General features: G+C 38.0%; 2 protein-coding genes and 1 pseudogene across 2 annotated transcripts; all 3 read right to left on the reverse strand.

Moving 5' to 3' along the window:
- Positions 1–564: 564 nt before the first annotated feature.
- Positions 565–7,712, reverse strand: LOC149029894 (heavy metal-associated isoprenylated plant protein 11-like). The gene is made up of 5 exons (XM_089144048.1): positions 7,696–7,712; positions 6,197–6,332; positions 1,077–1,152; positions 757–968; positions 565–573 (listed from the first exon to the last, which is right to left on the reverse strand). Exons 1-5 carry the CDS (start codon positions 7,710–7,712, stop codon positions 565–567), a joined length of 450 nt encoding a protein of 149 aa, XP_089000174.1.
- Positions 7,710–8,596, reverse strand: LOC149029895 (heavy metal-associated isoprenylated plant protein 39-like). Its single transcript, XM_089151859.1, has 3 exons — positions 8,480–8,596; positions 8,254–8,329; positions 7,710–8,163 (listed from the first exon to the last, which is right to left on the reverse strand). The coding sequence occupies exons 1-3, from the start codon at positions 8,483–8,485 to the stop codon at positions 7,883–7,885; spliced, it is 363 nt and encodes a 120-aa protein (XP_089007985.1). The 5' UTR covers positions 8,486–8,596; the 3' UTR covers positions 7,710–7,882.
- Positions 8,597–13,306: 4,710 nt separating this feature from the next.
- LOC149029896 (heavy metal-associated isoprenylated plant protein 39 pseudogene) lies at positions 13,307–13,564 on the reverse strand (annotated as a pseudogene).
- Between the last annotated feature and the right edge of the window lie 4,468 nt (positions 13,565–18,032).

Here is an 18,032-nt window from a genome sequence, read left to right on the forward strand (position 1 = left end):
ATCTCTCTGCTTTCTAGATTTTTCTGTCCTACATGTCCTGATCCTGTTGATATTTTAGGGTTTTGTTTTGGGTAGAATCCTGTTGAACTTTGATGATCTAATGAGCAGGGACAGTGGTGCTAAGCTGACATCGCTGAGAATGTTGCCATTTGAGAAGTACCTTGGGAACGATTTGTTTCTGGTTTTCCATTGAGGAGAACTTGTTGAGAATCTTAAGATACGGAGAAACACCTGCTTGTATCTATCTATTTTGTTTTTCTTCCCTTCCAAAGTGAGTCACGGGTGAGACGAGGTCTTCTTGCTTTCTTGGTTTGGAATCCAAACATGGTACACGGTTTACTGAAATATCAAGATAGACATCAACCAACGGTCGTGATCTTTTCTTTGCCACGTGTCACTCATCCTTGGCAAGCTGCTAGATGGGGGCCGCCGTGGATTCAATCGGCGCCACGCACTACCCCACCCAATGAATGAAAGAGTGAAAACTTCTGACAATACACAATCAGAAAAGTGTCCCTTTCTCTTTCTCCCAATTCAAATCTTCAATCTTTCCCATGCATCACATCACAAACCCTAAAACATGGAACAACAGTGAAGAACAAATCTGACAAACCTAACATCTTCAGGAACCAGAGCGTACGGAGGATCTTCATATTAACATATCACACAAGGGCTGGGGTGCTCTTCGTATTCAACGAAAAACCTCCGTGGGGGTGAGTAATGTATCCACTCTGGTTTTTGATAAAGCCCACATACATTAACGCCATCGGCTTTCTCTTTCTCTTTCTCTTCAGCTGGTTTCTTGGCTTCTTCTTCCTTCTTCTCCGGCTCAGGCTCTTTTGGTGGCCCAACAGAGACCATTTCTGCTCGCAAAAACTTCCGCAACTTCTCAACCACAGCCAAAGGATCCATATCTCCGATCACTGTCATTTGCTGCTCCTTCATATCCATGGAGATGGAATCGATTCCTACAAGAAATTTAAAAAGACCAAAACTTATTAAATAAAACCAATTTTTCCTTATTTCAGGTCATGTATAGAAGAAGTTGATCGAATCTTGGAAAACCTAATTGATACCTGGAAGAGCAGTGACTGCTTTCATGGCCTTTTTCTTATCCCTGTCATTATGTACGCAAAGCTTCACCACCACTTTCTGTAACAAAATACGTACAAGCAGAGTTGAGAAGATTGGAATAAGAGAAGCAGAAAAGGGAACACCGAGAAAAGAAGTAACAAAATCCACTCAGTTAAAAACAGAGAAAGGAATGTATCTAAAAGGAATTAATCAAAAGAAGAATCTGAACAGAAAATTTTATATCGAATTAAGAGGCAAAAGAAACATTAACCTTAGTTTCCATCCGGCCAGATTTCAGATTTCTGACCGGAAAAACTAAGGAAAACAAGATGAAGAAAATACAAAGAGACGCGAAGAAAGGAAATTGAGAACTAAGCAATGTTTCTCTGCAATTAGAAATGAAGATCTTCATTCCGAATTTATATAAGAAACTGAGTTAGTAGAGACAAAATGTTGAAGTCAAGTAAAGTCAGTACAGTTTTTTCAATTTTATTTTATTTGTTTATAATAATTGTGACGTCATCAGTCGGGCAAAGATATACGTGTAGGAATATCTCCAGGCTTTATACTTTTTACATTTCCCACTATATTGCAATTCTCTATAATTAACTATTGTTGTTTTCCCTCTTTGAAATTGTTTTTTTCGACTTTTACAATTTAGTCTGAGGGACGAATCACGTAAATTAGAAATTTTAATTTACAAAAAAAAAAAAATTACTCGTGATTCGTGGAGATAGATGACAATCATGACATCCTTTTTCCTTTACAATAATTCTAAGTTGATGGCGTGATGAAATCTTTCTTCTATTATTTTAGATTTGTTGTTAGAAAAATCAATGGAGTAGTTAATTCTCTGTTGGCCTTTTTATTTCTGTTTGTGGAAAGTTAGTTGTCATCCAAATGCTTTTAAGACTTTGTAATTACAGATGTCAACTGCCTGTGACAGCACGATTTCCCAATGAATTGAATTTTATTTAAAAAATAAATAAATAATACTATTTTATTCAATTTTACATCACAATAGTCATAAATAGATGATTTTTTTTGAAATCAAAGTCGTTGCGGGTGGGCCGCGGGGGGGGGGGGGCGCGCCCCCCCCCCCCCCCCCCCCCCGCCCCCCCCCCCCCCCCCCCCCCCCCCCCCCCCCCCCCCCCCCCCCCCCCCCCCCCCCCCCCCCGGGGGGGGGGGGGGGGCAAACCCCCACCCCAACCCCACAACCCCCCCGAACGAACAACCGAAAGAACCGCCCAGCGAACACGCAGCCACACGCGATTTCACCTAACGAGCCGTCGCGGTGGTGGTGGGGGGGTTCTAAACCGGGGCGTCTCCGATCTCCTCGGGTGGCTCGCCGCTTTGCCCCGCTGGCTTCCTCAAAAGTGGTTAAAATCCTCCGCGGCGCTGAGGGCCGCTATGGATGAACGCCACGTATTACCAGTTCGTTGGTTGGTTACCTTATATTTTTCTGCCAACGGTGTAAAATGAATCCAATTTCTATGTTCAACTGACTAGACCTTCGACCCAACCTCGACTCACTTGAAGAAATAATTAAAAAACCCCAAATCGGAACAAATAGAAGCAACAGAGACTCAAATGAAGGGAACCCAAATCATGAGGTTGCATTGCCTGCCAGAGTTGATGAAGACGCTAGATGTGACAAATTCTTTTTTGGTGTTTTATCTTAGATTCTCTAATACTCAAAGGTAAACCCATTCAACAAAATCGTGACTTGCGAAGTGGATGACACGAAATTTGCAGAGATGATAGCGTTTTCTGCAGTTTTGAGTGTTGGCAGCAGCAAATGAACAAATATGAGGGAAAAGATAAGTGTGCAGTTGCATCGGAGAAGGATTCACCAAATACGATCAGATCAAAATCTTCCTCCAGTAAAGGAGAAACATTTTTGGGTTAGATGGTGCATCTAGTCAGAATTCTTAATTGAAAGGTTTGAATTTCATGGAAATCGATTCAATACAACATCTATTCCCTTTAGGCTCTTTTTGGTATCAATTCTCATTCTCTATTATGCATATTTAAAATAAATAAGTACAAGAATTCATTGTTGGTCAAGAATGAAAAATGGTTTGGTGAAATTTGTCAAAATTAAATTATGGAATGAAAAATAAGTTTGGTGTCAAAATAAAAAATTATTAGTAAATAATAGTGAGCAAGTAATAAAAGAGAGAAAAAGTATGATTTTTATAAAAACATGTGTATTGACTATTTTACCCTCATCTTAACCATAAAATTTTAAGTAAATTTTTTTTGGTAAGAAATTTTAAGTAAACTTGTGCATAAATGAAGAGAATGAAATTCTCACCATAATTCATAATTGACAAAAAGTTCATTATGGATTTTGGAAGATTTTCTATTATTTTAAATAAAAATAAAACTGATAATAGATGCCAAACAACTTAAAATAATGAAAAAACCTTATAATAGAGAATGAGAATTGATACCAAAAAGAGCCTTAGTCCATTAATGGAAAGGAAGTAAAATCGGAATTTATTAAGTGTATTAGAATGGGAAAGAAAGGGTTTATTTACTTGAGAAGGTAACAGAGCATCTTTGTATTCGCACACACTTCTCATCGCATTCAGTTGTTGGACTCTTGGTCAACTTCGCGACTGCAACACTGCGTGAAGAGTGTCTAGAATAATATAGGTGTTATAAATAATATTTATTTATGAATGTCTATTACCCCAAAGAGATTGTACTTCCAATTGAAGATCACAGCCATCTCATTACACAACGTTGGCAGTCAATATTTTCATTCTATGCATATTCTATCTTGGACGACAATCTATCATTCCATATCAAGATTATCTTATTGTGTGTGAGAATTATATATTGTATTTCTTGTAGACTCTAATATTACCATATAAGAGAAGATGCTAGTTTTATTATAAATATGTAATGACTAACTCAATAGAAGAATTGAACTCATCTTGTTTTTCTTTTTTGTATTCAATATATCTTCTTTATTTTATAACACTCGTGCTCAAAGTATTACATTTTGAGAAGAAAAACAGCAGACTATGCATCATTATGTTTTATATTCCAAAGTGAAAAGATGATCGACCTCCTCGCGCGTTTTTGTAAACAATGGAGTTTACCTTGTTCATCTTGTAACATAAGTGCATCGTGATAAACAAATGTATGTATTTTATTGAATCTAAGAATCAAATAAAATATTAGGTTGTCTTAACAATTATGGTTTGTCATTAGCCAATCTAAACATAATGATTTTATTTATTGTATATAGTGGTTATTAGTCTTGCACTACAAATATTGTTAAATGCACCTGAAATTGTAAGATTTGAAACTGTAAATTAGTACAGTTTTGCAGATGCATTTGAAGTTGCAAGATTTGAAACTGTAATGAATACAGTTCTGCAGATGCACATAAAATTACAAGATTTAAAGCTGTAAATAAGTACTGTTCTGTAATTTTTAAAATTAGTTCTCTATGAAAATTATGTGGAGAAAATATTATTGATGAAAACTTGCCAGCAAATTTTTAAGCTTCAGATGTGTTGTTACAATAACAATATTGTAAAAAGAGTTTTAAGAAATACTCTAAATGATATTATGCCTATTTGTAATTAAGTAAATTAATGGACTATTAATAAAAAGTCATGAAGCTCGTCTTATTGGTACTGCTCTATTCCCTAAAGTGAATGCAATAATTTATGATATACCTAAAAGAAGGCAAATTATAATTATAATCATGACTGTGGAAGTGAACGAGGAAAAAGACGGAATAAATACCGTTATCATGATGGAAATAGATAAGAGAATAATAACGATTCTCAATGTAACTCTTCAAGGAGTAAAGATAATATATATCATCGATGTGGATGAAATGTTATTAGACACGTATCCATCGTACTCCATAATATTTTGTTAAGTTTTGTCAAGCTTCAATTAAAGAAATGAAGATAATGTGGAGATGAATATGACTTTTTAAAGTAACGACACTGAAGCAAATTTTGTCCATAACGCGGATGATTTTGATGGCCTTACAGATATTACACATTTAGATGTTGCAGACTCCTTTGAAGATAATAGTTGAAGATTTTGTTATGTTAGTCGAGTTCAAATAAAATAAAATAAATATTATATTAGTTTGTAATTATTTTCTCTCAATGTCTCATATCATATGTTAGTTTATGTTAAATTTAATCTTTTTCTTTTCTAATTTTTTTATTGATATATCTTTTGTTGTATTTTGCTTCATTTTGATGAAGAATGTGAATATTCTCTTATAAGCTACGATGCATATTATACTGAGAGAAATATATATATATTTCACTTATTTGATGATGCGGAAGCCAATATTCATATAATAATCGGTAGTACAACATTGATTGGAAGCTTCGGAAGAGCTAATCTATTATTTGGGAGATGAAATTGGGTATAAATAATTCATTATTTTGTAGTAAGTCTCAAAAAAACGTGTTAAGTTTTGAAGCTATTTGCCAAAATGACTATCAGATTGAGACTACAAATAATGGTAAAAATGACTATCTATGCATTACTACAAAGTGTTAGATATTTTCTCCCAGTTTGTACTATACGAATATTTGCATGGTTGAAGCACATGCTTGAGTAAATCAAAAGAACATTGATTCCAATAGTTTTATTATGTGGCATGACCGGTTGGACCATCCCAGATCAAATATGATGTGAAAAATTATTGAAAATTCAATTGTTATCAATTGAAGAACCAAAAGATTCTTCAATTAAGTGAATTTTCTTAAAGATAAAGAAAAATCTATTATTAGATATTCACTAGCTAAAGTTGAAATTGAATATTTTGCGTTTTTTAAACGTATACACGATAAAAAATATGAGCCCATTCAACCATCATGTAGACCATTCATATAATATATTGATTTGAATAGATGCATCTATAAAATTGAGATTGGTTCTGTCTAAAGACCTACATCTAAGGATGAGTTCAAAGACTCATCAAATCTACATTACCCATCATCAAAGAAAATGTTATAAAAGTTTTAGGAACACTCTCAAACCTAGCTACTCTCAACCATGAACACAAGACACAAAAACACAATTGAAGAAACACCTACCAATAAGGGACTTCAAATTGCTATAGTCATACCAAGCGAAGGAAGACACTAAGCATAGAAAACATCCTTGCTTCTTTGAAGACCAGATCTTCATCTCCTTGAGAACTGAAACCAAGAGCTCCAAGAAGCTCAAGAACAGAGCACCAAACAATGGAGTAACCCAGAGACCTGAATAGAGACCCAAAATATCGAATAGAACATCATGAACATAAAACCCTAAAGAGGGTACTAATACAAAACCCAAAAAAGATAGGAATGCCCTCATAACAAATACATAGGACATCCCAAGTCCTAACATAATAGAAAGACATAAATGATACCGTGACCATCTATTTACAACAATGGACATCATAGATCCAATTTTAACAGCCTCTTAACACCATTAAGAGTGAGGAGGACAATAGTTATTTTTATAAAGAACATAGTTTGATTAATAATTTAACTAATCCTCCTGACAAGTCTTTCACTGATGTTGAAGTAGCTCAAAATGATGTTAGGGCCTGTTTGGTTACATGAATCCAGAGATTTTAAATCTCTAGATTCATGAATGTGAGATTTATACCTGTTTGGTTGTGAAAAATCTCTGGATTCATAAAATCTAGAGATTCATCTTTTTACACTAAAAATGTGAATTTGTAAATTTATGGGTATGGGGTGAAATCCAGAGATTTCTCCTCTACTATAAAAGCACTAAACATTTGCACATTCACAAAAATCACAAATGAATCCACTGATTTCATTCCATAGATTTAGATTAACCAAACAGTTAATTTATGAATTGACTCCACATATTTGAAATCTCCAAACTCATGTAACCAAACAAGCCCTTAAATAGTCTGTTTCTATGATAACTTTGGTAAAATACTTCTCCTTAGCCCTTGGATCTGTTAAATCACCAAATTGGATAGGAGCTCCTCACACCAATATGTATTAAAACAAGTATTATATAGTATTTTACTATTGAAGGGATGCCTCATCTTTATACCCTTCACTCATATTCTGTCAAGCAAATCTTTGTCTACCATGTAGATATGCTTCTTGGAATGTGATACAAGAAAATTTTCAAGAGTCAACGATTAAAAACCTAAATGAAATCTTAATCATTCAAAGTTGTCATGTATCACCTTTTCATAACAGCACGGATAAACAAAACTCTTGTTATTAGTTTACACTGTCCATGCATTTTTTTGTTTTCTTTGGTGGAACACTGCTCAATTTAATTTTCTTTTTCGGGTTCAACGGCACTATTCAATTCAAAACACCAAGAATGTATAACCTCCATTGATGTGTGAAAATGAGATATTACATGCAACAAATATTGTGATTCCTGAACTCTGACCTATTGGAGTTGGTCATGTTGCATTTAAGTTCTACTAACAACAAAAGTGATTCAACCCGGCCCACTCAAACCAGTTCCACATCAAGGAGATCAAGAGGAATACTTTCTTCAATTCTAGTTTCTTGGTGTCAATTAAGGCAGCTTTTTCAGAAAATTTGGATGAAAAATGATCAATATACTTCAAAACTATACCTGTTCTCTCCATGCATTACAAACTCTAAAAGGAGAGAACAAGTTGAGGGCCAATCAAAAAAGCACACTATATAGGCACAAGAACAAAGCATACAGCAAGGAAATTCAGGGTTCTTGGGCATGCATAGCCGTTCTTAAGCAATAATAGATGAAATCTGCTCCCAACTGTCACCCCAAAAGCTCCCAATTAGCAGATAACACAGCTATTAGGGTTGTCTTCGTATGCAGTACTGTAGAGAACAGGGGCATAGTACTCTGTTTTGTGAGGATAATAACCAAACTCATATGCCTTGACGATTTCTGTAATGGCCTTCTCTTCTGGTTTCTTCTCAGGTTCTTTTGCTGGTCCAACAGAGACCATCTCTGTTCTCCAAAGCTTACGCAATTTGCCCACCACATTTACAGGATCCACTTCTCCGATCACTGTCATTTTCTGCTCCTTCATATCCACGGACACGGAATCGATTCCTAAAAGAGAACACAAATGCCGTTAATTCACAATATTTCTTGCATAAGCTCAATAAAAGTTCAATCAATTTTGGAAAACCTAAAGGATACCTGAAAGAGTAGTGACTGCTTTCATGGCCCTTCTCTTTTCTCTGTCGTCATGTACCTCAATCTTCAACACCACTTTCTGTAATAAAATACAAGCAGAGTTCAGAAGACTGAATCAGTTTCGAATCGAATAATAGAATCAGAACAAACCCAGTAAAGGTGAAAAGGAACAAAACTGCAGATAGCATTTAAAGTGAATTTGTGCAAAATAAAAAATAAAAAAATGAACCTTCATTTCTCTCTGGATTTTCGAGTAAGCAAGAAGAGACTTCTAAAACGGTGGCAGATAAAAGAACAGAAAGAGAAGTGTATACTGAGCAATGCTTTTGAGTAAGAACGATATGATCTATCCCGACTATATAGAGGAATATCGAATACATTGAGACTAATAAAGACAAAGCGAACTGGGTCAGATAAACTGAAACGCGTGGAAATCTCTCTCTCCATGTCACTTTCATGTATTCAAATCTAAGAGTTCTTGGTTTACTTCGCCATCGCTGGAAGACGAGCCTCAGGTTCGTCCTTTCTTCCTCTGAAGCTTCTTGAAAGAAAAATTGCTGCGGCACCTGCAGCAAAAGGAAAGGTAGAGATGGACCAAGATTTCGACCTCCATCTATTTCTAAAAAGTACATTATCACATTTTTGCGAAATGAACGGTACTGGATCTCAACTGTTCCTCATATAATGATGCGCATTACTGAAATCGAGCTTTCTTCAAAGACCATGACCCAGTCTCAACTTTTTCAACAAAAAAATATACAACCTTGACTCGTGAGTCAATGTGTCACGTCTTACACGGTTAGCTGTATATCTGAATGATTCGGGGTCTGAGAGGAGAGAGAGAGAGAGAGAGAGAGAGTAGATCAAGAGTGGGGATTTAATTTGCTCCATGGTTTCATTACGTTGTCCATGACTACTATATAATGTAGTTTTGGTGGAGCTTTACAATGCTTCTGGATAATTCCCTTTTAAGTACTATAGTCTTCAAGGTGTGTGTGGCGGCTCCATCTAGGAAAAACACCTCGTGCTTCAGGTGTAGTTTAGGGAACTGTTGTCGTAGCAGTTCAACATCTTCCTAGGTGGCTTCCTCAGGGGACACCCCATGCCTCTAAGCACAAACCTGTGGCATCATGTTTACCTTTCGTTGCATTCCGTTTGGCTTCAGTGCTGTGAAATTAATGCGCAACATTGAGTTGGTTATGGTCAAGATCTAAAGTGGTAGTCGAGATGACCACCCTTTTTTTTTGGGGTTTCAGTGATCTGAAACCGGAATGGGGGGATGGGAGGAATGAACCGACTTGACCTGCGACCTCGTTCTCCTATCTGTTGATGATTCACTCCTCGGTCGCGAGTAATCTGATCGACTGCTTTCTATTGAGAAATTCCCCAACCTACAATTCTACTTGCCGATCAGGCTAAGGATATCTTTGTGCCTAACCGGAGCTGGGGAAGGGAGAGTCGGTTGACAAGAAAGGGAAGCTAGTCGTTGGAGGGAAGACAAGGCTCATGGGCTTAACAACGCCACAGAAGAATACGTGCGCTAGCACTCTATAACTAGTGTTGAGGAATCTGTTGAAAAACTTGTTGAGGAATCTACAAATACACTTGAACGCTTGTTCTCATAATACTTCTTTTGAGCTGAAACGTACTAGAGGTACTTTCTTTAAGGTATTTAGACACCCCGATTTGTGCAATACAGGTTCTACAGTGTCTTCACTCCAAGATCAGTCAGCCCAACCTTTAAGGTTGCATCCCATAAAAGTTACTTAAGGTGTATCAGGTTATGTTCACTGCTTAACAGAACAACAACAGGGAGAGAGAGAAAGAAAGAGGAGGCGGAAATTCAGTGTAAAGAATGAACACGAAAATGAGTTTATAAAGAGCCCCAAAGGCTATGGGTGAAAGGGTAAAGACACCTCTCTTTGTAAGGGTACCTTTCAACTCAACTCTCTTCAGGAAGGTGCCTCCAACTGACCTCCCCATATGAGAGTGCCTCTAAAATGGCATCTCCACGTTTTCACCCAACAATGGGCCTTCTGAATCATGGCAGGGTCACAACAAAGTTCAGGCACGATTCGTGTCGCACAAATAAATATTACATAGGCCCTTACTATATATAAACTATATAATCAGCTCCTCTCAACCCGATGTGGGACTAAATAAAACCATGGATAAAAGACACGATTAAAACATATATTTATATAAAATAACATTAATAATTTTTAAACATATTTACAACAACTAGCACTTTAAAGCCAGCTGAAAAATTGACGCTTGCAACAGCTTTCTATGATGGGCTCGCTTCGCTTTTCAAGTGGAGCTTGCGGAAATGGAATGAAAGTTGCAACTCCATGACTTAAAAAAAAAAAAAAAAAAAAATAATAATAAAAAAACGGGTGGACCATATAGGCAGCTCATTGCTGCGCATTAATTGCGCACCCAGAACTAAAGAGTGACCCCATTGCATCTTTCGACTACCAAGGATAACCAACGGGCAGATGAAGATGGGAGGGTCAACCGGCAATGGCGTGGGAGTATTAGCTTCCCCAACATAGGGCTTCAACAAGGAAACATGGAAGATAGGGTTCACGCATGACCCCTCGACAACTGCAGCTGATAAGCTACTCTTCCAATTTGGCGCATGACGGGGGTATGGACCACAATAATGGCGTGATAACTTCTGATTAACCTATTGAGCCACCGTATCTTGGCGATATGGCTGCAATCTCACGAACACCTTGTCACTAGGCTGAAATTACTTGTCGGTCCTCTTTCGATCGGCCTGCATCTTGATCCTTTCTTGTGCACGATGAAGATTCTCTTTGAGTGAACAAAGTAAGAGGTCTCTGTCTTGAAGCTCAGCATCCAACGCTACATTAGAGGAGGTACTAGGGATATATCGAATCAGGGTTGGTGGTGGGAGACCATATAATGCCTAATAGGGTGTGCTCTAGTGAGAAGTGGTGAACAGTGTTGTAGGAATAATCCCGCCAACCAAGGAGTTTCACCCACTATAGGGGTTCGTCACTCACAAAGCATCTCAAATACGTTTCTAGACATGATTAAGTGCTTCAATCTGGCCATTGCTTTGGGGATGGTATGCGGAGCTCTTGATAGTGTCGTACCCTGTATATGAAAGAGGTCCTATCAAAAGTTGTAAAGGAACACAATAGTCGCGATTGCTGACTATTGTGATGAACACATTTATGTGTGAAATATTAAGGCAAAACACATGCATTTTACACACTTAGAGCATAATTATCTTTGGTTTTATGTTGTATTTGCAGATTTTATGATTTTTCAGGACTTGAGCAATTATGTGGAATTTTAGGTATCTAACATGCAATTTTACACATAAAGAGGTCCTTGGATCTATTATACTTTGGTAAAATACTTCTCCTTAGCCCTTGGATCTGTTAATCACCAAGATAAGTAGGAGATTCACACGTATTGAGACCAAGGTATGAAATCTTGCCCGAGTTCGCCGGTTCACTACCTGGTGAACCAGGCAAACAAGTGAAATATCGGCGAGATTTCAACGATATTTCCTCATTCAATTTTCCCAAACCAACCCCTATTATCATGACACGCAATCCTAGGGCCCCACCCACTTTTAAACTTCAAAATTTTGCAACCCATTTCCATCATCACACAACCCCAAGAGAAAATATTTTTTCACTTTTCATTTTCCAAAGTGTGGTTGCGTAACTTGCGTGTGTGGGATAACTTTGACTCAAACTTCACATCTTCACTCTTCACTGAGATTTTAAACGAATAAAAAGAGGAGAAATAGGCGGTAGTTCAGGTGAAGGTTTCTATTTTAGGCAATGGTTTGGGCGATTCCGATACTGAGAGAAGAGAAGAAGTGAAGAATAACAGATGATGGAAGGGTTTCAGGCATATTTCTCACCTTCTAAAACTAGATTTTGCTACTGGAGTATGAGTTGCAGAGTTTGATTTTTTTGAGCTCATCATCTTCTTCTTCTTCAGTCTTCTCCATCAAAGCATCGCCAGTGATAGAAGGATTTTGACCATGAAGCTGAACACAGTCGGCGACATTCTGCAGGTTCATTGTCGATGCTTTGCCGATTAGGCATTTTTTCAGCAATTTTTCAGCGATATTGTTTAACATCGTTTTTCGGTTTAGTACTCACCAACTGGGTAAAATTCGCTTAAATGTTTTACCTTCATTGAGACATCTATATGTTAACATCCTCATACCAATATGTATTAAAACAAGTATTATATAGTATTTTAGTGTTGAAGGGATGCCATATCTTCATACTCTTCACTCCGGTTGGTTCCCTGATTGATTATTTTCCACCCATCTCCCATATTCTGTCGGGCAAATCTTTGTCTACCATGTGGATGTCGTTCTTGGAATGTGATACAAGGCATTTTCAAGAGTCAACGATTGAATGAAATCCTAATCATTGGATTTCAAAAATGTCATTTATCACCTTTTCAGAACAGCACGGATAAACAAAACTTTTGTTATTAGATTACACTGTCCATGCATTTTTTTTTTGTTTGCTTTGGTGCAACACTGCTCAATTTAATTTCCTTTTTCGGGTTCAACAGCACTATTCAATTCAAAACACCAAGAATATATAACCTCCATTTATGTGTGTAAATGAGATATTACATGCAACAAATATTGTGATTCCTGAACTCTGACCTATTGGAGTTGGTCATGTTGCATTTAAGTTCTACTAACAACAAAAGTGATTCAACCCGGCCCACTCAAACCAGTTCCACATCAAGGAGATCAAGAGGAATACTTTCTTCAATTCTAGTTTCTTGGTGTCAATTAAGGCAGCTTTTTCAGAAAATTTGGATGAAAATGATCAATATACTTCAAAACTATACTTGTTCTCTCCATGCATTACAAACTCTAAAAGGAGAGAACAAGTTGAGGGCCAAACAAAAAAGCACACTATATAGGCACAAGAACAAATCATACAGCAAGGAAATTCAGGGTTCTTGGGCATGCATAGCCGTTCTTAAGCAATAATAGATGAAATCTGCTCCCAACTGTCACCCCAAAAGCTCCCAATTAGCAGATAACACAGCTATTAGGGTTGTCTTCGTATGCAGTACTGTAGAGAACAGGGGCATAGTACTCTGTTTTGTGAGGATAATAACCAAACTCATATGCCTTGACGATTTCTGTAATGGCCTTCTCTTCTGGTTTCTTCTCAGGTTCTTTTGCTGGCCCGACAGAGACCATCTCTGTTCGCCAAAGCTTCCTCAATTTCCCCACCACATCTACAGGATCCACTTCTCCGACCACTGTCATTTTCTGCTCCTTCATATCAACGGACACGGAATCGATTCCTACAAGAGAACATAAATACAGTTAATTCACATTCTTTCTTGCATAAGCTCAATAAAAGTTCAACCAATTTTGGAAAACCTAATGGATACCTGAAAGAGTAGTAACTGCTTTCATGACCCTTCTCTTTTCTCTGTCGTCATGTACCTCAATCTTCAGCACCACTTTCTGTAATAAAATACAAGCAGAGTTTAGAAGATTGAATCAGTTTCGAATCGAATAATAGAATCAGAACAAACCCAGTAGAGGTGAAAAGGAACAAAACTGCAGATAGCATTTAAAGTGAATTTGTGCAAAATAAAAAATAAAAAATAAAAAAAGGACCTTCATTTCTCTCTGGATTTTCGAGTAAGCAAGAAGAGACTTCTAAAACGGTGGCAGATAAAAGTACAGAGAGAGAAGTGTGTACTGAGCAATGCTTTGTGAGTAAGAATGCTATGATCTATCCCAAATATATAGAGGAAAATCGAACACATTGAGACTAAAAAACAAAGCGAACTGGGTCAGATAAACTGAAACGCGTGGAAATCTCTCTCTCCATGTCACTTTCATGTATTCAATTCTAAGAGTTCTTGGTTTACTTCGCCGTCGCTGGAAGACGAGCCTCAGGTTCGTCCTTTCTTCCTCTGAAGCTTCTTGAAAGTAAAATTGCTGCGGCACCTGCAGCAAAAGGCAGCAAAAGGAAAGGTAGGAGATTGGACGGATATTTCGATCTGGACCATCCATTTCTACAAAATACATTATCAGATTTTTACGAAATGAATGGTCGAGATTGAAATCTCACTTGGTCTCAACCGTTCCCCATATAATGCTGTGCATTACTGAAATCGAGCTTTCTTGAAAGACCATGACCCAGTGTCAACTTTTTCAACAAATAAATATAAAACCTTGACTCGTGAGTCAATGTGTCACGACTTACACGGTTAGCTGTATATCTGAATGATTCGGGATCTGAGAGTAGAGAGAGTAGAGAGAGAGAGAGAGCAGATCAAGAGTGGGGATTTAATTTGCTCCATGGCTTTCATTACGTAGTCCATGACTACTATATAATGTAGTTCTGGTGGACCTTTACAATGGTGCCTTTGGATAATTCCCTTAAGTACTATAATCTTCAAGGTGGGTGGCGGCTCCATCTAAGAAAAGCACCTCGTCCTTCAGGTGTAGTTTAGGGAACTGTTGTCGTAGCAGTTCAATATCTTCCTAGGTGGCTTCCTCAGGGGACATCCCCTGCCTCTAAACACAAACCTGTGGCATGCATCATGTTTACCCCTCATTGCATCCCATTTGGCTTCAGTTCTGTGAAATTAATGCACAACATTGAGCTAGCTGTGGTCCAGATCTAAAGTGGTGGTCGAGATGACCACCCTTTTTTTTTGGGGGTTTCAGTGATCCGAAACCTGAATGGGAGGATGGGACGTGTGAACCGACCTGACCTGCGACCTCGTTCTCCTATCCGTTGATGATTCTCTCCTCAGTCACGAGTAACTTGATCAATTGCTTTCTATTGAGAAATTCCCCAACCTACAATTCTACTTGCCAATCAGGCTAGGGACTTGCCAATCAGGCTAGGGAAATCTTTGTGCCTAACCGGAGCTGGGGAAGGGAGAGTTGGTTGACAAGAAAGGGAAGCTAGTCATTGGAGAGAAGACAAGGCTCATGGGCTTAACAGCGCCACAGAAGAATACACGTGCTAGTGCACTACAACTAGCACTTTGAAGCCAGCGAAAAAATAGACGTGCGCGTGACACACGCAACAGCTTTCTCTGATGGGTTCGCTTCGCTTTTCATGTGGAGCTCGCGGAAATGGAATGAAAGTTGCAATTCCACGACTTAAAAAAAAAAAATAATAAGTGGACCATAGGCAGCTTAGTGCCGCACATTAATTGCCCAGAACTAAAGAGTGACCCCATTGCATCTTGCGACTACCAAGGATAACCAGCGGGCATATGAAGATGGGAGGGTCGACTGGCAATGGCGTGGGAGTATTAGCTTCCCCAACACAGGGCTTCAACAAGGAAACATGGAAGATAGGGTGCACGCATGACCCCTTCGCAACGCAAGCTGATAAGCTTCTCTTCCAATTTGGCGCATGACTGGGTATGGACCACAATAATGGCGTGATAACTTCTGATTAACCTATTGAGCCACCGTATCTTGGCGATATGGCTGCAATCTCACGAACAACTTGTCACTAGGCTGAAATTACTTGTCGGTCCTCTTTCGATCAGCATGCATCTTGATCCTTTCTTGTGCACGATGAAGATTTTGTTTGAGTGAACGAAGTAAGAGGTCTCTGTCTTGAAGCTCAGCATCCACCGCTACGTTAGAGGAGGTACTAGGGATATATCGAATCAAGGTTGGTGGTGGGAGACCATATAACGCCTAATAGGGTGTGCTCTAGTGAGAAGTGGTGAGCAGTGTTGTAGGAATAATCCGGCCAACCAAGGAGTTTCGCCCACTATAGGGGTTCGTCAGTCACAAAGCATCTCAAATACGTTTCTAGACATGATTGAGTGCTTCAATCTGGCCATTGCTTTGGGGATGGTATGCGGAGCTCTTGATAGTGTCGTACCCTATATATGAAAGAGGTCCTATCAAAAGTTGTAAAGGAACACAATAGTCGCGATTGCTGACTATTGTGATGAACACATTTATGTGTGAAATATTAAGGCAAAACACATGCATTTTACACACTTAGAGCATAATTATCTTTAGTTTTATGTTGTATTTGCAGATTTTATGATTTTTCAGGACTTGAGCAATTATGTGGAGTTTTGGGTATCTAACATGCAATTTTACACATAAAGAGGTCCTTGGATCTATTATACTTTGGTAAAATACTTCTCCTTAGCCCTTGGATCTGTTAAATCACCAAGATAGGTAGGAGATTCACACGTATTGAGACCAAGGTATGAAATCTTGCCCGAGTTCGCCGGTTCACTACCTGGTGAACCAGGCAAACAGGTGAAATCTCGGCGAGATTTCGACGATATTTCCTCATTCAATTTTCCCAAACCAACCCCTATTATCATGACACGCAATCCCAGGGCCCCACCCACTTTTAAACTTCAAAATTTTGCAACCCATTTCCATCGTCACACAACCCCAAGAGAAAATATTTTTTCACTTTTCATTTTCCAAAGTGAGGTTGCGTAACTTGCGTGTGTGGGATAACTTTGACTCAAACTTCACATCTTCACTCTTCACTGAGATTTTAAACGAATAAAAAGAGGAGAAATAGGCGGTAGTTCAGGTGGAGGTTTCTATTTTAGGCAATGGTTTGGGCGATTCCAATACTGAGAGAAGAGAAGAAGTGAAGAATAACAGATGATGGAAGGGTTTCAGGCATATTTCACACCTTCTAAAACTAGATTTTGCTACTGGAGTATGAGTTGCAAAGTTTGATTTTTTGAGCTCATCGTCTTCTTCTTCTTCTTCAGTCTTCTCCATCAAAGCATCGCCAGTGATAGAAGGATTTTGACCATGAAGCTGAACACAGTCGGCGACATTCTGCAGGTTCACTGTCGATGTTTTGCCGACTAGGCATTTTTCGGCAATTTTTCAGTGATATTGTTTAACTTCATTTTTTGGTGCAGCTTTCGGTTCGGTACTCACCGAACTGGGTAAAATTCGCTAAATCTTTTACCTTGATTGAGACATCTATATGTTAACATCCTCATACCAATATGTATTAAAACAAGGATTATATAGTATTTTAGTGTTGAAGGGATGCCATATCTTCATACCCTTCACTCCGGTTGGTCCCTGATTGATTATTTTCCACCCATCTCCCATATTTTGTTGAGCAAATCTTTGTCTACCATGTAGATATCGTTCTTGGAATGTGATACAAGGCATTTTCAAGAGTCAATGATTGAATGAAATCTTAATCATTGGATTTTTTTAGGGTAATTTTCATCTGGACCCCTGAGGTTTGGTCCATGTCATTTTTAATCAAAAAAAATGGACACTTTGCATCTGCCTCCCCTGAAGTATTCAATAAAATCAATTAAGGACAATTTATGATTTTTATGACCAAAATATCCTTACATCTATTCTACCATAATATTAGCATTTTTTTCACACTAAAATCCAACGTTGAAAATCAAAAGAGTGGGGTATTTACTGGATCATTCTAATCGAATAAACATAAATCCATTTGGAAAAAAAATACCCATTTCTAAATCCCCAATTCTCTCTCATCTCATTGTCTCCATCTTCAATCCCGCGTTGCCGCATCTTTGCTTTTTTTCCTCTTCAACTCCGGCGACAGTTGAATCGATTGGAACACCTTTTTGCTTAAATCCATTGATTGAAAACTAGAACATTGAAACACTAGGATCTCCAACTGGAGAAATCCTCTTGTATAGACTCTGACCTAAAGTAGATCTGAAAATAGAGGCATCTGGGTTTTCAATTGAGTAGAATAAAATCCTAATAGCTCTGA

The sequence above is a fragment of the Hakea prostrata genome, chromosome 1 (assembly GCF_041222555.1).
Source record: "Hakea prostrata isolate BN-2017 chromosome 1, UWA_Hpros_2, whole genome shotgun sequence".
Classification (NCBI taxonomy): domain Eukaryota; kingdom Viridiplantae; phylum Streptophyta; class Magnoliopsida; order Proteales; family Proteaceae; genus Hakea; species Hakea prostrata.